The sequence below is a fragment of the Moschus berezovskii genome, chromosome 25 (assembly GCF_049115385.1).
Source record: "Moschus berezovskii isolate FMDL1 chromosome 25, NW_MosBer_1.0, whole genome shotgun sequence".
Lineage (NCBI taxonomy): Eukaryota > Metazoa > Chordata > Mammalia > Artiodactyla > Moschidae > Moschus > Moschus berezovskii.
The window spans coordinates 29,756,789-29,783,200 of NC_142484.1; the positions used below are offsets into that span (position 1 = coordinate 29,756,789).

The window sequence follows — 26,412 nt, forward strand, 5'->3', positions numbered from 1 at the left end:
ACTCTCCGCGACCCCATGAATCACAGCACGCCAGGCCTTCCTGTCCATCACCAACCTCCGGAGTACACTCAAACTCATGCCCACAGAGTCGGTGATGCCATCCAGCCATCTCATTCTCGGTCTTCCCCTTCTCCTCCCGTCCCCAACCTTTCCCAGCATCAGAGTCTTTTCCAGTGAGTCAACTCGTCGCATGAGGTGGCCAAAGTATTGCAGTTTCAGCTTTAGCATCAGTCCCTCCAATGAACATCCAGGATTGATCTCCTTTAGAATGGACTGGTTGGATCTCCTTGCAGTATAAGGGACTCTCAAGAGTCTTCTCCAACACCACAGTTCAAAAGCATCGATTCTTCGGCGATCAGCCTTCTTCACAGTCCAACTCTCACATCCATACATGACCACTGGAAAAACCATTGCCTTGACTAGACGGACCTTGGTTGGCAAAGTAATGGCTCTGCTTTTTAATAGACTATCAAGGTTGGTCATAACTTTCCTTCCAAGGAGCAAGCGTCTTTTAATTTCGTGGCTGCAATCAGCATCTGCAGTGATTTTGGAGCCCAAAAAAATAAAGTCTGACACTGTTTCCACTGTTTTTCCATCTATTTCCCATGAAGTGATGGGACCAGATGCCATGATCTTTGTTTTCTGAATGTTGAGCTTCAAGCCAACCTTTTCACTCTCCTCTTTCACTTTCATCAAGAGACTTTTGAGTTCCTCTTCACTTTCTGCCATAAGGGTGGTGTCATCTGCAATACTTACATTGTATAAAAAGAAAAATACCAAGAATACACAAAAGTGGGTTGATTGGAAGACAGGCGAAGGGGCCGAAGACTATGTTCCAATAACAGAGTCTACCCTTTGATAAACATTTTAGGGCAGACAGGGAGAAAAGGATAACAAGAGGAAATTTGGGAATTCCTCAAAGATGGCCAAACCCAGAAATCCTGAGTTGGGAGGGGGAACCTAAATAACTTGACTAGGATGCAGATTTTGTGCAAGAAAGGCAACACATGCCAAGAGGGGTTAAACACTTACTTCAAGCCATTGTAGAACAACCTCTTATAGTCAACATTTATTCTAGTGATATTTTCTTTTCTAAGTTCTTCAATGGTGAATAACCGGCCAATGTGCTGAAAACCAGGAGCTTTGCTCCTGACATACTTCCTATCAGAACCTGGTAACCAATAAATCTGCAAGGAGAAACAGGAAGTCTTTCAGTGGAAAATCAGCTGTGTTGGTACAAACAGCCCCATGTAGAATGGGAGGAGTCTCATTCCAGCATGGGCAATAGTCTATAGGGAGCAGAGATTCTAGCCTTTGATGAATGAGTCAACCTGCCCTAATGCTGTCCAGTGAACTCTTAAAATGGGGCTGTCACCAGTTTTGTTCTGGAGCTGAGTTTTCCCAGTTAACATCACGGGACCAAAGGTGAACTGTGTCACCACACTAGCTGAAGAGGATGAGGAGTTTGTAGGTGTGGATAAAGGGTCAGGATCATAAACATCTCCTCTGGCTGATGATGCTATAAATCATTTTGAGAAGAGTCATTTTCTGCCAACAGGAGATGCTATTATGACTCATCTGTGGAAAGAGTTCTATTTGAAAAAAGATACATATTTGTTTCTCTCATAGCATTCTTCCACATTCTGAAAATTAAAGATATTTGGAATGACTGACTGACAAAATGCAGAGCATTCTGGAAAACATGATGAATGAATCTCTGTTCAAATAAGAACTTTCTCCCAGCAAAACCAATACAATAATGTAAAGTAATTAGCCTCCAATTAAAATAAATAAATTAAAATTTTAAAAAAAGAACTTTCTATATCATAAATGGACCTGGTATTCAAAGCCTTAGTGTTCCATACTCAGGCCCTTTTCTAATAGATAGATGTACTTTGGTGATGATGCAGCTCACATCATATAGCCATTACATACATTCCCTTTTATTTCATTTGGTTTGGAACAGCAAACAGCCTCAATGTTTTCCGCACTGATATAAATTTAACTGTCTCATTCTTAGATTGGCACATGTATTGGATTGACCAAAAATTTTGTTTTCTTTTATTATTTCCTGTAAGATGGTTCTAGCAGCACTTAGTTGTCTTTAACTTTATTTAAAACAATTTCCTTATATTGCATTGTAACAGCTGGCACTCATTAGTGACCATTTAAACAAACATAAATTTGGAGAATTTTTGTATAGCCATTTTAATATTGAAGATTGAATAAAAAGTCACATTTTTCACATATTATGCTTTATCATTTCAAGAAAGGTAAAAACACAACTGAAATGCAAAAAAAAAAAAAAAAAACCAAACAAACAAAAAAAGATTTGTGCCATGTATGGAGAAAGTGCTGTGACTGATGGAATATGTTAAAAGTGGTTTGTGGAAGCTTCATGCTAGAGATTTCTCACTGGATGATCCTCCATGGTCATAAAGACCAGTTGAAGTTGAGAGTGTCCAAATCCAGTGTAGAAAATCATTTTTACCACCTTGGTTATGTTAATTGCTTTGATGTTTGCATTCCACTTAAATTAAGCAAAAAAAAAAAACTTTCTGAAGGTAATTTTTGCATGAGATTCTTTACTTAAACATAATGAAAATGTTATGTATTAAAACATATTGTGATGGGTGATGAAAAGCAGATTCTGTACAATAATGTGGAATTGAAGAGCCCATGGGGCCAGCAAAATGAACCACCACTAAACACACCAAAGGCTGGTGTTCATCCAAACAAGGTGATGATGTATAGGGTGGGACTGGAATGGAGTTCTCTATTATGAGCTCTTTCCAGAAAACCAAATGATTAATTATTCAAGTACTGTTCCCAATTAGACCAACTGAAAGCAGCACTCAACAACAAGCAACCAGAATTAGTCAACAGAAAACAAATAATCTCTCATCAGGATAATGCAAAACCACCTGTTTTCTTGATAACCAGGTAAAAACTGTTACAGCTTAGGTGGGAAGTTCTGATTCATCTGTCGTATTCAACAGACATTGCATCTTTGGATTTCCATTTCTGTTGGTCTTTATAAATTCTCTTAATGGAAAAAATTTCAAATCCCCAGAAAACTGTAAATGGCACCTAGAACAGTTCTTTGCCAAAAAAATAGTTTTAGGGAGATGAAATTATGAAGTTGTCTGAAAAATAACAGAAGATAAGGCTTCCCAAGACTATGGTTTTTCCAGTGGTCATGTATGGATGTGAGAGTTGGACTGTGAAGAAAGCTGATCACTGAAGAATTGGTGCTTTTGAACTGTGGTGCTGGAGAAGACTCTTGAGAGTCCCTTGGACTGCAAGGAGATCCAACCAGTCCATTCTAAAGGAGATCAATCCTGGGTGTTCATTGGAAGGACTGATGCTAAAGCTGAAACTGCAATACTTTGGCCACCTCATGCGACGAGTTGACTCACTGGAAAAGACTCTGATGCTGGGAAGGACTGGGGGCGGGAGGAGAAGGGGATGACAGAGAATGAGATGGCTGGATGGCATCACCGACTCTATGGACATGAGTTTGAGTGAATTCCAGGAGTTGGTGATGGACAGGGAGGCCTGGCGTGCTGTGATTCATGGGGTTGCAAAGAGTCGGACACGACTGAGCGACTGAACTGAACTGAACTGAACTGAAGGCTTCCCAGGTGGAACAATGGTAAAGAATTCCCCTGCCAGTGCAGGAGTTGCAAGAGACATGGGTTTGATCTCTGGGTTGGAAAGAATCCTTGGAGTAGGAAATGGCAACCCACTCTAGTACATGGACAGAGGAACCAGGCAGGTTATACTCCATAGGATTGCAGATAATCGGACACAATTGAGCACACACCTTTACCTTATTTTAAGTGAAACAAAACAGTGAATACATTGTTCGATAAACTTCTTGATGAAAATGAAAAATGTGTCTTTTATTTTTGCTTAAAAAATGAAGGAATTTTTGGCCAACCCTGTAGCTATATAAGCAGCCAATTCCATTTCTCTAGGGAGTAGAATTACTTAAGCATTCCAGGGAAGATCTACAAGGTTCATCAGGTTCAAACGCTATGCTCCTGAAACAAATTACCCACTTCCCAACCTCTAGCATGAATACTGAGATAGACATACCAGATGTTGCTCAATCTTAGAGTCAAGGATCACGCTTACTACAAGATGGATATACGATGATCTGGAAGGATGTGATTGTGGAGGAGCATTAAGATCAAATATAACCAACTTTTTTTCTTTCTGTGCAAGTTCCAATAACTCAGATAGTTTTGGAATCTTCTGATTTCTTGCTCTTTTCTTATCAGCCTCTGATAAGGGTTTCATACGAAAAAATGGTTTGATCTAAAAATAAGTACATCAGAGAAAACATTGGCTCCTATCAAAAGCATTTTCCAATTCTGCTCTTAGCCCCACACCCAGCCCTATCTCTGTGCTAATCCATTACCATTCAACCCACCAGGACTTCTGAAATACTGGTGCTGAGACAAGAGTTGCCAAGAAGAGAAATAAAATATAATCTCCATAGCTAGTAATGGTATTTGCAATGATTAATTCTAGAACATAAAGGAAATACAATACTGTGGAATTAAAGAGACCATGTGGCCAGCAAAATGAACCTCCATTAAGCACATCAAAGGCTGGTCTGCATTCAAAAACAGTGATGGTGTGTATGGTGGGATTCTAAGGGAGTTCTTTATTATGAGGTCCTTCCAGAAAACCAAATAAATAATTCTGCAAGTACTGCTCCCAATTAGACCAACTGAAAGCAGCAATCAACAACAAGCCCGTCACATGTTTTATTTTTTAAAGAAATGCAATGAGTCAAATGGTCATCTGAGGAGGCCTTACATATAGCTGAGAAAAGAAGAGAAGTGAAAAGCAAAGGAGAAAATGAAAGATATACCCATCTGAATTCAGCATTCCAAAAAATAGCAAGGATAGATAAGAAAGTCTTAAGTAAACAATGTAAAGAAATAGAGGAAAACAATAGAATGGGAAAGACTAGTGATCTCTTCAAGAAAAATGGAGATACCGAGGAAACATTTCACGCTAAGATGGGCACAATAAAGGATAGAAATGAAGTGGACCTACCAGAAGCAGAAGATACTAAGAAGAGGTGGCAAGAATACTCAAAAGAACTGTACAAAAAAGATCTTCATGATCCAAATAACCACGATGGTGTAGTAACTCACCTGGGCCAGATATTCTGGAGTGTGAAGTCAAGTAGGCCTTAGGAAGCATTACTGTGAACCAAGCTAATGGAGGTGACGGAATTCCAGCTGAGCTACTTCAAATTCTAAAAGATGATGCTGTTAAAGTGCTGCACTCAATATGCCAGCAAATTTGGAAAAGTGAGCAGTGGCAATAAGACTGGAAAAGTTCGGTTTTTATTCTAATCCCAAAAAGGGTAAAGCCAAAGAATGTTCAAACTACTGCACAATTGCACTCATTTCACATACTAGCAAGGTAAAGCTCAAAATTCTCCAAGAGAGGCTTCAATAGTACATGAACCAACTTCAAGAATTACAGGCTGGGTTTAGAAAAGGAAGAGGCAGATTCATGTTTATGTTTGGCAGAAAACAACAAAATTCTATAAAGCAATTATCCTTCAATTAAAATAAATAAATTAACTTTTAAAAAAAGAAAATGCAGAGGAACCATAGATCAAATTGCCAACATCCACTGGATCACAGAAAAGCAATAGAATTCCAGAAAACCATCTACTTCTGCTTTATTGACTACACCAAAGCCTTTGACTGTGTGGATCACAACAAACTGTGGAAAATTCTTAAAGAGATGGGAATACCAGACCACCTGACCTGCCTCCTGAGAAACCTGTATGCAGGTCAATGAGCAACATTTAGAACTGGCCATTTAATAAAGGACTGGTTCCAAATTGGGAAAGGAGTACATCAAGGCTGTATATTGTCACCCTGCTTATTTAATTGATATATAGAGTATATCATGCAAAATGTCAGGCTGGATGAATCACAAGCTGGAATCAAGATTGCCAGGAGAAATATCAACAGCCTCATATATGCACATGATACCATCCAATGGCAGAAAGCAAAGAGGAATTAAAGAGCCTCGTGATGAAGGTGAAAGAGGAGACTGAAAAAGCTGGCTTAAAACTCAACACTCAAAAAAACTAAGATCATGGCATCTGGTCCCATCACTTCATGGCAAATAGATGGGGAAACAACGGAAACAGTGAAAGACTATTTTCTTGGGCTTCAAAACCACTGCGGATGGTGATTGCAGCCATTAAATTAAAAGATGCTTGCTCTTTGGAAGAAAAGCCACGACAAACTTATATGGAGTAGTCAAAAACAGAGACATCACTTTGGAAACAAAGGTCCATCTAGTCAAAGCTATGGTTTTTCCAGTAGTCATGGATGCAAGAGTTGGATCATAAAGAAGGCTGAGTGCCGAAGAATTTATGTTTTCAAACTGTGGAGCTGGATAAGACTCTTCAGAGTCATTTGGACTGCAAGGAGATCAAACCAGTCAATCTTAAAAGAAATCAACCCTGAACACTCACTAGAAGAACTGATGTTGAAAGTGAAGATACAATACTTTGGCCACCAGATGCAAAGAGCTGACTCATTGGAATAGACCCAAATGCTGGAAAAATTAAGAACAGGAGGAGAAGGGAATGACAGAGGATGAGATGGCTGGATGGCATCATAGGTCAGTGGACATGAGATTGAAACAACTCCAGGAGACAGTGAAGGAAAGGGAAGCTTGGTGTGCTGCAGTCCATGGGGGTCACAAAGATTCAGACATGAATGAACAACTGAGCAACAACAATTCTATAACATAGAACCTGCTGTATTTGCACTGAAGGGTATTCTTATTCTTCTCTAGACCTCCCTTTTCAACCTTTTTTTTAAACTTAAGGTAATAAAATTCATATTTTCTTTCATTGGTTACCCACATTTTCTCTTACTGTTTTAGTTATTTGTAGTGAAAAAAAAAAAAGACTTTAGCTTCAGACTGAATTGGACTCAATTCCCACTCTATCACTTATTTGCCTTCCTTGCTGTGTGTGTGTGTGTGTGTGCATGCACAATGTGCCCTCTGTCACGTTCAACTCTTTGCAACCCCATGGAATGCAGCCCAATCTGCCTGGCTCCTCTGTTAACAGGATTTTCCTGGAAAAAATACTGGAGTAGGTTGCCATTTCCTTCTCCAAGGGATCTTCCTTGCCATATTCAACTGTTAAAATCCTTTCCTCTATTTGCAAAGTTCAGTTCAAATGGTATCTCCTTCATGAAGACTTCCTCAAATATTTCTGAACTAAAGTGTCGGACACGACTGAGCGACTGAACTGAACTGAATTGAAAGTGAGCTTGGTGGCATTCAACTCCAATGGTTCATTTTTAAGCCTCTTTAATACTGCGGTCTATCCTTGTTTGTATACGTCTTACACCAAATTCAAATTCTGGCTTCATACGCTCTTGCTTTGTGTAACCTTGATAAAATCACTTATATTTTCAAAGTCTCTATTATCCAAACTATAAAATGGGGAAAGGGAGGAATAATCTACGTATTTCTCAGGGTTATTTTGTTGACTGAACATGATAAAATATTTTCTAAATCTGGAGAATGTCTTGTACACAGAATATTGTGCAATTCACAATAGTTCCCTCACTCTACTGCTTCTACTGACTGCAACTTTCTCACAGTTTCTCAACTGTCACATTTTTGTATATTACACAGCATTTCGTCTTACACCTCAGTCCATATATGTTGCCTATATTGAACTTAGTAGATAGCTACTTTTACCATCTTTGCCAATTTTAGATCAGTTGTTGGTGAGAGAAGGCTATCTCTCAGAGGAATGAAAGAGTAGCTACCTCAAACTTTCTCAAGAATAAAATATGCTCCCTTTGTCTCCACACAATTTTTTTCTTCACACTTAGTCCACTCTTTGTATTTGTTCCCATTCCTACTCATAGAAAACAGAAACCAAAAAGACCTTCAGTGACCTCAAAATATCTATTCAACAGTCATCTTTGCTGAACTTGCTCACCTTCATGATCTTCCAGATAACCGGAAAGCTTTTCTCTTTAAAAGGACTCAAAACAGGAGGCTGAGGTCTAAATCTACCAACAAGTTAACACACATCAAAGACTCATTGCTTAAGGTCTATTCCTTGATCTAGGAGTAACACTTCTTATTTTTGCCTCAGGAGAAAAAAAATGCAGTCTTGGCCACATTAGTCATCTACTCATAGCCTATATGATGAGACTTTAGAGGAAAGGTTTTAGCAGATCATCATACAACATGGAATGCTCTGACTAAAATCCTTAGACAAGGGCCTCTTGCACAGAAGAGAGACCAGTCTATGGAATTCACATATTCCATCACTGATGTATAGCATCTGATCCCCAATTCTGAAAAGAAACACTAGATCAACTTAGGTTTTGAGCTTCATGATGGCAAACTGGTAGTACCAATTAAGCTCAAATGGGTATTTCTTCAAATCTTCCATGATACAACTCACCACAGTAGGGAGAAATTGACTACAGTATTTTTTTTTCCTTTGGACTGTGCAGCGTCTTTGTTGCTGTGTGTGGGCTTTCTCTAGTTGGGGCGAGTGGGGGCTACTCTCTAGTTGCACAGCACAGGCTTCTCATTTCAGTGGCTTCCATTGCTGTGGAGTCCAGGATCTAGAGCATACAGGCTTCCACAGTTATGGTACATGGGCTTATTTGCCAGGCAGCATGTAAACTCTTCCCAGACAAGAGATTAAACCCATGTCCCGTGAATTGGCTGGTGAATTCTTAACCACTGGGCCACCAGGTAAGTCCAAAGTCACTATAGTATTAAATAAAAACCGATGGGGTAGCTTTCTGAGACATCAGAAGATATAAGCAGTTCTTCCCTAATCTATAACCGACATAATCCTAGAAAAACTATAAAGGTCAGACATGAATTGGAACCTTGCGCCAAAGGATTCTTTAAGGATCTCCAAATAAATTTTATTTAATTTCTTCCCTCTGTGGGTTATGAATTTCTACCAGTAATTATATGATTATTTGGGTTATTATATATTTGTGTTCTTTACCTAAGCCATTCCAACCTAGCTATTTAGTGAGAGGTGAAAACATTTTCTTGGGAGTTTTACTCTAAATTAGGTAAAGCTTTGCTCCTTACTAAAATAATTTCCTGTCCTTTAACACAATACTCTTGAAAAGTGGGAAGAATGCATAACATGTAAAAAACTGCAAACAGCCAAACTTCAGATGCTCTTGACATTCCATACCCTCAAAGACCACTCATTTTTTCTTCAACTTTGTGTTCTTTCCCATCAGGTAATCCTAGATTTGCTATTATTATTATTCAGTCTCTAAGTTGTGTTGATTCTTTGTGACCCCATGGACTGCAGGACACAAGGTTCCCCTGTCCTTCACTAGCCAAGATCCTAGATTATCTTCTGTCAGCTAATCACTTGCAGGCCTACATTTCAGAAATGTCTCTACACTAGCTTTAAAACTTTCCAGCTATAGTTTACCAAGATTCTTTCAGGCAAATATTAAAAGGGATTAGGCAATATATCTCACTCATATAATTAACAGAATGGCTCTTTTCCTTGCCAACCACCTCATCAGTGAAATCCAGTGTATAGAAAACAACTCATAGAAAGACTGCCATTGAACATCACTGGAAAGGACCATATCGAATACATCGAATATTCTTAACTCAATAGAGCCATTAAAGCAGAAAGAATTGATCCCTGGATACACATTTCCCAAGCAAAATCACAATACCCATCTGACAACAATTGGAGGGTCATACCCATTAGCAATGATAAACCAGGTTTCCCAGAGAACCACAGAAGTCAACAGTTCAGTTCAGTTGATCAGTCGTGTTTGACTCTTTGCGACCCCATGGACTGCAGCACACTAGGCTTCCCTGTCCATCACCAACTCCCGGAGCCTGCTCCAACTCATATCCATTGAGTCAGTGATGCTATCCAACCATCTCATCCTCTGTCAATCTTTCCCAGCATCAAGGTCTTTTCCAGTGAGTCGGTTCTTCAGATCAGGTAGCCAAAGTATTGGAGCTTCAGGTTCAGCATCAGTCGTTCCAATGAATATTCAGGGTTGATTTCCTTTACAATTGACTGGTTTGATCTCCTTACAGTCCAAGGGACTCTCAAGAGTCTTCTCCAATACCACAGTTCAAAAGCATCAATTCTTCAGAATTCAGCTTTCTTTACGGTCCAACTTTCACACCCATACATGACTGCTGGAAAAAGCACAGCTTTAACCAGACAGATTGTCAATAAAGTCATGTCTCTGCTTTTTAATATGCTGCCTGGATTGGTTATAGCTTTTCTTCAAAAGAGCAAGCATCTTTTAATCTCATGGCTGCTGGCACCATCTGCAGTGATTTTGGAGCCCAAAAAAAAAAGCCTGTCACTGTTTCCACTGTTTCCCCATATATTTGCCATGAAGCAATGGGACCAGATGCCATGATCTTAGTTTTCTGAATGTTGAGCTTTAAGCCAACTTTTTCACTCTCCTCTTTCACTTTCATCAAGAGGCTTTTTAGTTCCTCCTCACTTTCTGCCATAAGAGTGGTGTCATCTGCAAATCTGAGGTTATTGATATTTCTCCCAGCAATCTTGATTCCAGCTTGTGCTTCTTCCAGCCCAGTGTTTCTCATGATGTACTCTGTATATAAGTTAAATAAGCAAGGTGACAATATGCAGTCTTGACGCACTCCTTTTCCTATTTGGAACCAGTCTGTTGTTCCATGTCCAGTTCGAACTGTTGCTTCCCGACCTGTATACAGGTTTCTCAAGAGGCAGGTCGGGATGGTATTCCCATCTCTTTTAGAATTTTCACAGTTTATTGTGATCCACACAGTCAAAGGCTTTGGCATAGTCAACAAAGCAGAAATAGATGTTTTTCTGGAACTCTCTTGCTTTTTCCATGATCCAGAAGATGCTGGCAATTTGATCTCTGGTTCCTCTGCCTTTTCTAAAACCTGCTTGAACATCTGGAAGTTCACAGTTCACGTATTGCTGAAGCCTGGCTTGGAGAATTTTGAGCATGACTTTACTAGTGTGTGAGATGATTGCAATTGTGCGATAGTTTGAGCATTCTTTGGCATTGCCTTTCTTTGGGATTGGAATGAAAACTGACCCTTACCAGTCCTGTGGCCACTGCTGAGTTTTCCCAGTTTGCTGGCATATTGAGTGCAGCACTTTCACAGCATCATCTTTCAGAATTTGAAATAGCTCCACTGGCATTCCGTCACCTCCACTAGCTTTGTTCGCAGTGATGCTTCCTAAGGCCCACCTGACTTCACATGCCAGGATGTCTGGCTCTAGATGAGTGATCACGTTATCGTGACTATCTTGGTCGTGAAGCTCTTTTTTGTACAGTTCTTCTGTGTATTCTTGCCACCTCTTCTTAATATCTTCTGCTTCTGTTAGGTCCATACCATTTCTGTCCTTTACTGAGCCCATCTTTGCATGTAGTGCTCCCTTGGTATCTCCAATTTTCTTGAAGAGATCTCTAGTCTTTCCCATTCTGTTGTCTTCCTCTATCTCTTCGACTGATCGCTGAGGAAGGCTTTCTTATCTCTCCTTGCTATTCTTTGGAACTCTGCATTCAAATGGGAATATCTTTCTTTTTCTCCTTTGCTTTTCACTTCTCCTCTCTTCACAGCTATTTGTAAGACCTCCTCAGACAGCCATTTTGCTTTTTTGCATTTCTTTTCCATGAGGACAGTGAAGACTCAGCAGATGGAGAAGCTCTATACAGGGCATTGCAGTCATTCACATAAATCGAATAGAAATATACCCCCCTTTACACTGGGATATAACTGGAAAAACTGTGTTGTCAATGTCATATCTGAAGATCATATTTGAGATTACATGTCATTCAATCTGACATGACAAGCCCCCAGTCCCCACTAAGGATTCACACAGAATTGGTATTTGGAACCAATGCCTACGCGCCTTCCTAGGCAAACTCTATGGTGTCACTCACGCACATTGTCTCAGAATTACAGGTAGTAAGAAAGATCAATGATGAGCAGGAAAAGGAGAGGGAAATTTGCCCATATTTGTAGCTATACATGTGAAAACTGGTTCAAAAACTTCTAATTTTTAAAGTAGTAGTGAGAAAAAGAGCTCTGGAATGATAGGGACTATTAAAAGCAAAATTCTAGATTCTCTATATACTCTCTAGACAGAACCTCATTTAATAGCCTTAGTAGTTGTTTAACACAATCTGACTCTAGATTTACTGATTATACAAGGAACTTTATGTGTGTTAACTGATCCTTTTAACTGCATTGATGTAAATCAATAGAGCCAAATAATACAAAATCACAACAAGACCAGTCTCTAAATAATCTACAGAGTTTATTTATGATCACAAGAGAGAGGGCCTAAATTATTCAAAACTCAAAATTAAGATTTGTTGAACCCTCCAGCATCAGGGTAGCCCTTTTTCTTACCAGGCACACCTAAGTGTCATTGGATTCTTAGGGGAATGTACCTTTCTTTGAATTATTTACTATTAATTAGGGATAGGCAATATAAAGTTAGATGTTGACTTCTATAAAACTGATAAAAGAGGAAAATATTTTTGTCCAGTCAAGATGCAAATGAGTTTTGATAGAGAACTCTAAAAGTAAACTTTATCATCACAGATTATATTAACCAAAATAATACACTAGATTTGTATCCAACTTAGCAATGTAATTTCAGCATTACTTTGTTGTACTGAATATTTGCATGTTGTTTTCTCACTTTTCTTTTGAGTGGGTTTTGTCATCTTTTTTGTTCCTACATTAACATGTTAATTAAAACTTATACCCTGCTTACTATCTATATGTATGAGAATTATATCTCTGTAATTTTGAGATTTATACTTTCACAAAAAGGATATAAAAATGTTCCACACAAAGGTTGGTTTTACTGGATAAAGGGGAACTCAGCTAAGTTTCCAGGGACAACTCCTAGAATTTCTGTATCTATTTTTATTTCACTATTGATCAGATTAACTACTTAATTTTCACAAGAGATCTCAAGAAGAACAAATATACTAACAAATAATCATCAACTCACTACCGTATCAATCCATAATGATACCCATCCAAATGAAGAGCAACCCAGAATACATTTCACAAAGAAAACCAATTTATCTTGCTATGCCAAATTATCCAAACATCCAAATCTTTAAATTATGTGCTATCATCACTCTGACCACCTGTGAACACACAGCATGCAAGCAAAAAAAGTTCCACAGTCAAACCTGGAGTTTGGTAGGCTACAGTCCATGGGGTCGCAAAGAGTTAGACATGACTGAACAACTGTTACTTGCACTCAGATAACCCTATTTGAAGTTGAGGTCTCAGGATACTCCTCAGTAGCCAAAGCAATAGCAAAACAAAGCACTGCAAGCATACCATCTAAATATGCTGCTGCTGCTGCTAAGTCACTTCAGTCGTGTCCGATTCTGTGTGACCCCATAGACGGAAGCCCACCAGGTTCCCCCGTCCCTGGGATTCTCCAGGCAAGAACACTGGAGTGGGTTGCCATTTCCTTCTCCAATGTGTGAAAGTGAAAAGTGAAAGTGAAGTCGCTCAGTCGTGTCCGACCCTTAGCGACCCCATGGACTGCAGCCTACCAGGCTCCTCCACCCATGGGATTTTCCAGGCAAGAGTACTGGAGTGGCTTGCCATTGCCTTCTCTGAAAATATGCTGATAGGAAACTGTTAATCCTAAAAGAAGCCACCAAAATTTATTACAATAACATATCCAATCACACCACTTACCAGTGTGACTTTTACCAGCCATATGTTACAAAATAGATACAGTAATAATCTTTTCATCTGGAACATGCACTTGACAAAACATTATCTACGGCTAACTAAGCCAATATATACAGACATTCTTAGGAAGCATCTCTAGTTTCTGTGTGTCTATTCATGTATGACGAGATATATACAGAGCCTACACACAGAAACCCATACTATCAGATTGATCCCATTACTTTCACATATGATAATAGTGTTTATAGGCTATGTACATATATGAGAATAAGCATTCTGAGGGATACAGTCATTACAAATCAGTCTTCAGCTATTCTTTATATTAACACTAGTTAATAGAATGAATTTGAAGTGGATAAATCTACCCTCACATAATTCTTTACTTTTCACATTTTTATTATGAAAAAAGATTAAATTTGTCCTCTAGATTAACATTAAATATAAATAATTCCTAGTACATAATCAAAAGTATTTGAAAATTTTATTCCCTAATTACACAATTACCTGATAGGAGAGCTATTACCACAGCTGCCCCCAACTATCCTAGTTATGCTGCCATAGGTGCTAGTAATATGAATGCTTGCTTCTCATATATTTGCTATCAAAATCAAAGATTCAAAATGCAAAAACCATCACAATATTGTAATTATCCTTCAATTAAAATAAATTAATTAATTTTTTAAAAATGAGGATATCTGATTGATAAAACTTAGTTCATGTGGATTTACCTCTAGACATATGATAACCTGGAAAATGTAAGATTTTTTTGTTTTCTTTAACTATTCTGAGAATAATTCTGAGAAAGTCAGGCTTGACTTCCATCACATGCAAATTTGACCTTTTGTTTTACCCATTTAAAAAACTCAGGATAATTCTAAACTCTCTAACTTGTTATTTAAGCACTACTATAGTCTCCTTATGGAGAAGGCAATGGCTAGCCACTCCAGTACTCTTGCCTAGAAAATCCCATGGATGGAGGAGCCTGGTAGGCTGCAGTCTATGGGGTCGCTACAAGTCAGACATGACTGAGCGACTTCACTTTCACTTTTCACTTTCACACATTGGAGAAGGAAATGGCAACCCACTCCAGTGTTCTTGCCTGGAGAATCCAAGGGATGGGGGAGCTTGGTGGGCTGCCGTCTATGGGGTCGCACAGAGTCAGACACGACTGAAGTGACTTAGCAGCAGCATAGTCTCCTTATAACATATTTTCCTGATTCTTCTCTCAATCTATCTCTCCCTTCTCCTCCCTACCACTTCTTCCCTTCTTCTTTCTTACACACTCATACACACACACAAACACATACAGACATACTCCATATCCCACTTGTCCGTTATAGTATAATCTCTGAAACAAATCACTATCATTGCCCTTGGTTCCCCTTAAAAATGATCTTATTGATTGGTTTTGCCATACATTGACATGAATCTGCCCCGGGTGTACATGAGTTCCCCTTTACCAACCAATATAATATTGTAAAATAATTAGCCTCCAATAAAAAAGATAATAAGAAAAAAAAGAAAAAGAAAACTAAAAAAATGATCTTATTTTAGCTCAAATGGTACCTTTGCATGAAATGTTCTTCAACTCTCTCAAGTAGAAACCTTCACATTTGCATCAAAATTACAGCTGTACACACTGTATTTATCTCCAGGAGTAGCATATGACCATACAAGAGAGAGTAGATGCAGGGTTTTGGACCCGGGAAATGCGTCTTACCCATGAATCTGAAAACCATTTGCCTGCATTCAGAGTTGACAGGAAATCCCAATTAAAAAAGCTACTGTGTTTGTGGGAGGCATTTGGCATGACTTCCAAGATATTGGTTGTTCTTCTCAAGTCATAATCATGCATGAGAAAAGCCACCTTATCCAAGCTGCAAGCAGAGGGGAAAAGAGGAGAAAGGATCAGTATATTGAATTCAATTATCTTGGTAGATAGGGTTCTTAGAAAGGCCATCAAGGTCACAATACTAGGGTTCCGTACTCCAACCCAACTCTCAGCACGCAGTTATGTTCAGTTCAGTTGCTCAGTCGTGTCCAACTCTTTGCGACCCCATAAATCACAGCACGCCAGGCCTCCCTGTCCATCACCAACTCCCGGAGTTCACTCAAACTCATGTCCATCAAGTCGGTGATACCATCCAGCCATCTCATTCTCTGTCGTCCCTGTCTCCTCCCACCCCCAATCACCCCCAGCATCAGAGTCTTTTCCAGTGAGTCAACTCGTCGCATGAGGTCTAGGTACCAGTAATTCATAGTTGACGTCAATAGTTTAATGTCCTAGGGATCAACCTTTTCTGGTGTATAATAATAATGTTTATGATGAAAGAATAACTTCCCTGTGCATGAAACTTTCAGAATGGAGAAAAAGACATATACAGAAGTGATGGGAATGTAAAGTGAATGAGGTGAGGATGGGGCAAGGCCTGTGGGCCTCAGAGTCATAGGAAGTAGGCACTCAGGCAATCTTCTTGTGTTTTTCTGGCCCATTTGCTAGCTAGGCACCTGCCATGAGTATTTCTTGTCCCAGACACTTCACATCAGATGGTGTTATTAGAAAAGATTCTGGTTTTGTGTTCTGATGTATACCTTGAAGAATCTCTGCTTTTACGAGAATCTCTCTTCTTTTCTCATTCAAAGACCCAAGAAGTGAACTCTGTAATGGCTATGACAGAGTAACAGGATGGAAACTTAGCATCCTTCCCATAAATCACTAGAAAAATGGACAAAATAAGGCAATGATTTTTTTCAGCCAATGGACCACAGGGAGCACAGTATGATGGTCTTGGAGAAAAGGTAAACAAATAAGCAGGCTCTACCATTCTCCAGGCTTTTCTCTTGCAGGTGAATACTAGACTGTACTACTGGGGAAAAAAAAACCCTAAAAGGGATCCAAAAATTGTGTGAAATGAGAAAAAAAAAAGTCAGATGAAGGACAGGTCAAGAGACTTTGTGGACTAGAGTTCCACAGGGAATTGAGCTATGCTAAAAAGAAGATTGTTAGGGAAATACATAAAGATTTTCCTTCAGTTTATGACTAAATATCAAGGTGTACCCTTGCAGAGTAAAATTCTCTGAAGCTTGCCAAGATCAAGGAAAAGAAAAATTACCAGAAATTTATAAGACAATTTGGATACCTCCTACTAGGTGTGTAAATTATTCAAAGTCTATCCAGTGAGAATGAACAGATGTCAGTAATTACTCAGGCATTCTCTAGAGACTACAGAGGGCAACACTTTTGAAATGGGGATAATTTAGAACTAGAATGACTGTAGCACTTCCACTAAAGAACTTAAAAGCAAGCCTCCAAAGCATTGAACTAATCTCCAAATCAACTTAACTGCCTGCTACAGAAAGTCTAAAATTCTTTCAAGAGAACAAGAAAATTTAGCAACCAGCATGGTAAAATCACAAAGTGCAGCATGTACACAAAATTTACCCGACAGGTAAAGAAGCAGAAAAACACACCTCTCATCAGGAGAAATTATCCAATGATGACAAACTTGGAAATAAAAGAGGTGATAAAATTAATAAATAAGGATATTAAATTATATAAAACATATATATAAATGATGTATAAAACAGATGTAAAATATGAACGTAATGAAGACATCCGTTCCGTTCCGTTCCGTCGCTCAGTCGTGTCCGACTCTTTGCGACCCCGTGGACTGTAGCCTACCAGGCTTCTCCGTCCATGGGATTCTCCAGGCAAGTATACTGGAGTGGGTTACCGTTTCCTTCTCCAGGGGATCTTCCCGACCCAGGGATCGAACCCGGGTCTCCCACATTGGAGGCAGATGCTTTAACCTCTGAGCCACCAGGGAAGCCCAATGAAGACATAACCATAAGAAATAAAAAATGAAGGAATTCCAGAGCTGAAATAATAACTGAAATGAAAATTTCATTGGATGAAATTATAAGCAGATTAGTTATTACAGATGATGTAAAGATCAATGAATTTTCAATGTAGGAATAGAATTTATCCCAATTATATATGTATGATTAGAGTCCTAAGAGGAGGGGCTGAACAGGAAAAAAGTCTGAGGAGATGAAAGTTTAAAAAAATCTCCAAGTTTCATAAAAAGTTTGTACCAATATATCCAAGAATATCAATGAATATGAAAAGTGATAAACATGAGTACACATACACATACGTTAAAACTATTATAATACAATCCTACAGGTTTTCAACTCCTCCAGAACCACAAGACATAAAAAAATAGGAAAGTACAGTCCATTCAAAGGCAAAAGTTAAACCAACAGAAACTATCCTTGAAAAAGAGCTCATATGAGATATACTAGATAAAGATATTACATATTAAAAATACTCAAAGAACTAAAAGAATTTGTGGATAAAGTCAAAAAATAATATATGAATAAAATGGACATATTAATAAACAGATTAAAAAACTAAAAAAAAAAACAGAAAAAAAAAGTTCTGGAGCTAAAATGTAAAAGAACTAAATAAAAAATTGACTAGAGGGATCCAAAAGCAAATTTAAGGCAGAAGAAAAAAATCAGTGAACTTGAAGATAGGACAATGCAAGTTACTAAGTCTGAGGGAGAGAATAAAAAATTGTAGAAAAGTAAAGAGTCTAAGGTCACCCAGACACCAAAGCTAGACAAGCATTACAAAAAAGGAAACTATAGATCAATATGCCTTAGGAACAGTGATGCAAAAATGCTCAACAAAATACCAGCAAACAGAACTCAGCAGTTTAATAACAGGATTATAAACCGTGACCAAGTGGGATTTTTTCTGACATGCAAGGATAGTTCAACATATCAAAATCCATCAGTGTCATACACTACACTGATAGAATCAAGGGGTGGGGAATGATCATCCCAATTGATGCAGAGAAAGAATTTAGCAAAATTTTACACCTTTTCATGATAAAAATACTAAACAGACTAGAAATAGCAGGAAACCACCCCCCGGGACTTCCCTGGTGGTCCAGTGGCTGGGACTCTGTGTTCCCAATGAAGAGGGCTAGGGCTCAATCTCTGGACCAGCAGCTAGATCCCGCATGCTACAACTGGGAGTTCACACGCTACAACTGGAAGTTCATAAAGGATCTGCCGTGTGGTAACTGGGGATACTGTAGGCTCAACAAAGATCCAAGATAATGCATGATGCAACTAAGACCCACCACAGCCAAGTAAATAAATATTTTTTAAAAGAATAAAAAGAATATCACAATATAATTAAAGACATATATGAAAAATCCAGAGTGAACACTGTGCTCAATGGCGAAAAACTGAAAGCTTTTCCTCTAAGATTAGGAAGAAGGGAAGGATGTCTGCTTCTGGGACCCCATTCATAGCAATCCTGGGAATTCCAGCCAGAGCAATTAGGCAACATAGGGAAACAAAGAGAATACAGACTGAAAAGAAATAAATAAAATTAACCTGTGTTTTTAGATGATATTATCTTTTATACAGAAAATTCTAAGATTCAGTTCAGTTCAGTTCCGTCATTCAGCTGTGTCCGACTCTTTGTGACCCCATGAATCACAGAAAGCCAGGCTTCCCTGTCCATCACCAACTCCATCACATACAGAAAAGAAAACCAATAAATGAATTCAGTAAAGCAGCAGGATACAAAGTCAACACACAAAAATCAGTTGCATTTCTATACACTAAGATTGAACAATCTGAAAAATTACAAAAGCAACTGTATTAAAAACCATTTAGCAAAAGAATAAAGTACATAAAAGGGGGTAAAAGATATATACAGTGAAGTTGAGAACACAAGCTGAAATAAAGGATAAAGGACACAAATAAATGGAGACAATCCCATATTCACGGACGGAATATTGACTGTTAAGATGTCAAATCTACCCAAAGCAATCTACAGATTCAGTGTAACCTATTAACAAAATCTCATTAACATTTAAGAAATAGAAAAATTCAACCTAAAATTCACATGGAATCACAAGGATCCCACATAGCCAGAACAATCTTGAAAAAGAAGAACAAAACCAGAGGACTCACATTTCCTGATTTCAAAACGTACTATAAAGCAACAGCAATCAAAATAGTATGGTACTGGCATAAAGACAGATAGACAATACAATAGAATAGAAAGCCCAGAAACAAAGCCCCACTTATATGGTCAAATGACTTTTGACAGGACTGCCAAGGCCATTCAACAGGGAAAAGACAATTTTTTCCACAAATTGTCAGGAAAACTTGTATATTCAAATGAAAAGAATGAAACTGGGCCTTTACCTAATATCATATATAAAAATTAACTCAATATTAATCAAAAACCTAATGTAAGAAATAAAACATTAAAATTCTTAGAAGAAAACATAGAGGAAATAATCATGACATTGGATTTGGCAATTTTTTTTTCTAGGATGAAACTAAGGGCAAAAACAAAAATTTAAGCAAATTGGCTTCATGAAAATAAAAAATGTTACACGTCAAAAGACACTACTGACAACCTAAAAAGGCATCCCATAAACAAGGAGAAAATATTTGCAAGTCATATATGTGATAAGGGATTAAGATTCAGAATATAAAGAAAACTCCTAAATCTCAACAACAACGAAACCAAACAATTCAAAAATGGGCAGAGGACTTGACTACGCATTTGTCTAAAGAAGACTTGGGCTGGGAAATAATTAAATGAAAAGGAGTCAACATCACTAATCACTGGAGAAACGTAAATCAAAACTATAATGAGATACCACCTCACAAAGATTAAGATGGCTCCTATCAAAAAAGCAGAAATCAATAAGGTCTGTTGTTGGTGGTGAGAATGTGGAGAAATTGGAACCCTTGGAAACTGTTGGTGGGAACACAAGGTGGTACAGCCACTTTGGAAAAGAGTAATGGCAATTCCTCAAAAAATTAAAAATAGAATTACCGTATGATCCAGCCATCTCACTTCTGCGTATACACCCAAAAGCACTGAAAACCAGGTCTCAATGAGGTATTTATGCACCCGTGTTATGTGGTATATACATACAGTAGAATATCATTCATCCTTTTAGGAGGGAAATCCTGCAATATGCTACAACCTTCAGGACTTTAAGCTAAGTGACACAAGCCAGTAACATAAAAAAGTACTGTATGATTCCACTTATATGAAGCACTTAGGTAATCAAAATCATACAGGAGGAAAGTAGAATGGGAGTGAAAGGGTTTGGGGCTGAGGAGGAGGAGGGATTCGGAATATTTAAAGAGTAAGAGGTTCCGTTTTACAATGTAAAAAGAGTTTGAGAGATGAATGGCTGAAGGTTGGGCAACATGATATATACATATAATATACAAATTTTATAATATATATATATATATATTCAGTTCAGTCACTCAGTCGTGTCCAACTCTTTGTGACCCATGAACCACAGCAAGCCAGGCTTCCCATTCCATCACCAAGTTCCCAGAGCTTGCTCAAACTCATGTCCATCGAGTTGGTGATGCCATCTAGCCATTACATCCTCTGTCATCCCCTTCTCCTTCTGACTTCAATCTTTCTGAGAATCAGGGTCTTTTGAAATGAGCCACTTCTTCGCATCAGGTGGCCAAAGTACTGGAGTTTCAGCTTCAACATCAGATCTTCCAATGAATATTCAGGACTGATTTCCTTTAGGACTGACTGGTTCGATCTCCTGGCAGTCCAAGGGACTCTCAAGAGTCTTCTCCAACACCACAGTTCAAAAGCATCAATTCTTTGGCACTCAGCTTTCTTTATGGTCCAATTCTCACATCTGTACATGACTACTGGAAAAAACATAGCTTTGACTAGATGGACCTTTATTGGCAAAGTAATACTGCTTTGTAATATGCTGTCTAGGTTAGTCACAGCTTTTCTTCCAAGGAGTAGGCGTCTTTTACTTTTATGCCTGCAGTCACCATCTGCAGTGATTTTGAAGCCGAAAAAGATAAAGTCTCTCACTGTTTCCATTGTTTCCCTATTTGCCATGAAGGGATGGGACCAGATGCCATGATCTTAGTTTTCTGAAAGTTGATTTTAAGCCAACTTTTCACTCTCCTTATTCACTTTTATCAAGAGGCTCTTTAGTTCTTCTTCACTTTCTGCCATAAGGGTAGTGTCATCTGCATATCAGAGGTTATTGACATTTCTCCTACCAATCTTTATTCCAACTTCTACCATATCCAGCCTGGCATTTCACATGATGTAATCTGCATATAAGTTTAATAAGCAGGGTGACAATATACAGCTTTGATGTACTCCTTTCCCAATTTGGAACAGGTCTCTTGTTCCATGAACAGTTCTGTTGCTTCTTGACCTGCATACAGATTTCTCAAGAGGCAGGTCAGGTGGTCTGGTATTCCCATTTCTTGAAGAATTTTCCACACTTTGTTGTGATCCACACAGTCAAAGGCTTTGGTGGAGTCAATAAAGCAGAAGTAGATGTTTTTCTGGAACACTCTCGCCTTTTCAATGATGCAATGGATGTTGGCAATTTGATCTCTGGTTCCTCTGCCTTTTCTGAAACTAGCTTGAACATCTGGAAGTTCACAGTTCATGTACTGCTGAAGCTTGGCTTAGAGAATTTTTATCATGACTTTGCTAGCGTGTGAGATAAGTGCAATTGTGCTGTGGTATCAACATTCTTTGGCATTGCCTTTCTTTGAGATTGGAATGAAAAGTGACCTTTTCCAGTCCTGTGGCCAATGCTGGGTTTTCCAAATTTTCTGGCATATTGAGTGCAGCACTTTCACAGCATCATCTTTTAGGATTTGAAAAAGCTCAACTGAAATTCCATCACCTCCACTAGCTTTCTTTGTAGTGATCTTTCCTAAGGCCCACTTGACATCAGACTCTAGGATGTCTGGCTCTAGGTGAGTGATCACACCATCGTGTTTATCTGGGCCATGAAGACCTTTTTTGTATAGTTCTTCTGTGTATTCTTCCCACCTCTTGTTAATATCTTCTGCTTCTGTTAGGTCTGTACCATTTCTGTCCTTTATTGTGCCCAACTTTGCATGAAATGTTGCCTTGATAGCTCTAATTTTCTTGAAGAGATCTCTAGAGTTTCCCATTCTATTGTTTTCCTCTATTTCTTTGCATTGATCACTGAGGAAGGCTTTCTTATCTCTCCTTGCTATTCTTTGGAACTCTGCATTCAGATGCTTATATCTTTCCTTTTCTCCTTTTACTCTAGTTTCTCTTGTCTCAGCTATTTGTAAGGCCTCCTCAGACAACCATTTTACTTTGCATTTCTTTTTCTTGGAAATGGTCTTGATCACCGCCTATTGTACAATGTCATGAACCTCCACCCATAGTTCTTCAGGCACTCTGACTATCACATCTAATCCCTTAAATCTATTGGTCATTTCCACCGTATAATCATAAAGGATTTGATTTAGGTCATACCTGAATGGTCTAGTGGTTTTCCCTACTTTCTTCAATTTAAGTCTGAATTTTGCAATAAGGAGTTCATGATGAGCCACAGTCAGCTCCCAGTCTTGTTTTTGCTGACTGAATAGAGCTTTGCCATCTTTGGCTGCAAAGAATATAATCAATCTCATTTCAGTATCGACCATCTAGTGATGTCCATGTGTAGAGTCTTCTCTTGTTTTGTTAGAAGAGGGTGTTTGCCATGACCAGTGCATTCTCTTGGCAAAACTCTGTTAGCCTTAGACCTGCTTCATTTTGTAATCTAAGGCCAAATTTGCCTGTTACTTCAGGTATCTCTTGACTTCCTACTTTCGCATTCCAGTCCCCTATCATGAAAAGGACATATTTTGGGGTGTTAGTTCTAGAAGGCCTTGTAGGTCTTCATAGAACTGTTCAACTTCAGCTTCTTACTGGTTGGGACATAGACTTGGATGACTGTTATATTGAATGGTTTGTGTTGGAAACAAGTAGAGTCTTTCTGTTATTTTTCAGATTCAAGTACTGCATTTCAGACTCTTTTGTTGACTATGAGGGCTACTCCATTTTTTCTAAGGGATTCTTTCCCATAGTAGTAAATATAACGGTCATCTGAGTTAAATTCACCCATTCCAGTCCTTTTTAGTTCACTGATTCCTAAAATGTCGATGTTCACTCTTGCCAACTCCTGTTTGACCACTTCCAATTTGCCTTGATTCAAGAACATAACATTTCAGGTTTCTAGGGAATATCACTCTTTACAACATCGGGCTTTAATTCCATCACCCATCACATCCACAACTGGATGTTGTTTTCGCTTTGCCTCCATCTCTTCTCTTTCTGGAGGTATTTCTCCACTTATCTCCCTTAGCATATTGGGCACCTACCAAGCTGGGGAATTCATCTTTCAGTGACCTATCTTTTTGCCTTTTCATGCTGTTCATGGGGTTCTCAAGGCGAGAATACTGAAGTGGTTTGCCATTCCCTTCTCCAGTGGACCACATTTTGTCAGAACCCTCCACCATGACCCATCCATCTTGGGTGGCCCTACAAGGCATGGCTCATAGTTTCATTGAGTTAGACAAGACTAATATATATATTATATTATATAGTATTATATTATATTATAATATATTATATTATATATAGTATATATATATATATATATATAAAACCACTAAAGCATGCATTTAAAAATTATTAAGATGGGGATCATTCTGTTGTTTTTGAGATTGCACCCAAGTACTGCATTTTGGACTCTTCTGTTGACTATGTGGACTACTCCATTTCTTCTAAAGGATTCTTGCCCACACTAGTAGATATAATGATCACCTGAATTAAATTCGCCCATTCCAGTCCATTTGAGTTCACTGATTTCTAAATTGTCCGTGTTCACTCTTGCCATCTCCTGTTTGACCACTTCCAATTTACCTTGATTGATGGACCTAACATTCTAGATTTCCTATGTTCTTTACAGCATTGGACTTCAATTCCGTAATCAGTCACATCCACAACTGGGCATTGTTTTTGCTTTGGCATCATCAGATGGTCAATACTGAAATGAGATTGATTATATTCTTTGTAGCCAAAGATGGAGAAGCTCTATACAGTCAGTAAAATAAAGATGGGGAGCTGACTATGGCTCAGATCATGAATGCCTTATTGAAAAATTCAGACTTACATTGAAGAAAGTAGGGAATCCACTAGACAATTCAGGCAGGACCTAAATCAAATCCTTTACAGTTATACAATGGAAGTGACAAACAGATTCAAGGGATTAGATCTGATAGACAGAGTGCCTGAAAAACTATGGACAAAGGTTTGTGACACTATACAGGAAGGAGTGATCAAGACTATCCCAAGAAAAAGAAATGCAAAAAGGCAAAATGGTTGCCTGAAGAGGCCTTACAAATAGCTGAGAAAAGAAGAGAAGCTAAAGTAAAAGGAGAAAAGGAAAGATATACCCATTTGAATGCAGAGTTTCAAAGAATAGCAAGGAGAGAAAAGAAAGCCTTCCTCGGTGATCAATGCAAAGAAATAGAGGAAACAACAGAATAGTAAAGACTAGAGATTTCTTCAAGAAAATTAGAGATATCAAGGGAACATTTCATGCAAAGTTTGGCACAATAAATGACAGAAATTGTATGGACCTAACAGAAGCAGAAGATATTAAGAAGAGGTGGGAAGAATACACAGAAGAACTATATAAAAAAGGTCTTCATGACCCAGATAACCATAATGCTGTGATTAATCACAGAGAACCAGACAACCTGGAGTCTGAAGTCAAGTCGGCCTTAGGAAGCATCACTATGAAGAAAACTAGTGGAGGTGATGGAATTCCAGTTGAGCTATTTCAAATCCTAAAAGATGATGCTGTGAAAGTGCTGCGCTCAATATGCCAGCAAATTTGGAAAACTCAGCAGTGGCCACAGGACTGGAAAAGGTCAGTTTTCATTCCAATCCCAAAGAAAGGCAATGCCAAAGAATGTTCAAACTACCACACAATTGCACTCATCTCACACGCTCGTAAAGTCACGCTAAAAATTCTCCAAGACAGTCTTCAACAGTACGTAAACTGAGGACTTCCAGATGTTCAAGCTGGTTTTAGAAAAGGCAGAGGAACCAGAGATCAAATTGCCAACATCAACCGAATCACTGAAAAAGCAAGAGATTTCCAGAAAAAATCTACATCTGCTGCACTATGTCAAAGCTTTGACTGTGTGGATCACAGCGAACTGTGGAAAATTCTTCAAGAGATGGGAATACCAGACCACCTTAACTGCCTCCTGAGAAATCTGTATGCAGATCAAGAAGCAACAGTTAGATCCACACATGGAACAACAGACTGGTTCCAAATTGGGAAAGGAGTACATCAGGGCTGTACATTGTCACCCTGCTTTTTTAACTTATATGCAGATTACATCATGTGAAATGTCAGGCTGGATGAGGCATAAGCTGGAATCAAGATTGCTGGGAGAAATATCAATAATTCCAGGTATGCAGATGACACCACTCTTATGGCAAAAAGCAAAGAGGAACTAGAGCCTCTTGATGAAAATGAAACAGGAGAGAGAAAAAGCTGTCTTAAAGCTCAACATTCAAAAAATGAGGATCATGCATGCGTTCCCATCACTTCAATGCAATTAGATGGGGAAACAATGACACACTTTATTTTCTTGGGCTCCAAAATCATTGCAGATTGTGACTGCAGCTGTGAAATTAAAAGATGCTTGTTTCTTGGAACAAAAGCTATGACCAACCTAGATAGCATA

The 26,412-nt window shown here is 38.5% G+C and overlaps 1 protein-coding gene across 1 annotated transcript in view; it reads right to left on the reverse strand.

The window, feature by feature from the left end:
- LOC129548370 (glycerophosphodiester phosphodiesterase 6-like) overlaps positions 1-26,412 on the reverse strand; it is a 110,441-nt gene that overhangs the window by 43,532 nt on the left and 40,497 nt on the right. Inside the window, exons 10-12 of the mRNA XM_088832221.1 lie at positions 15,506-15,662; positions 4,102-4,323; positions 1,033-1,187 (exon numbers count right to left, since the gene is read on the reverse strand). Of these exons, the coding sequence (XP_088688347.1) occupies positions 1,033-1,187; positions 4,102-4,323; positions 15,506-15,662 (534 nt within the window). The remainder of the gene's footprint in view (positions 1-1,032; positions 1,188-4,101; positions 4,324-15,505; positions 15,663-26,412) is intronic.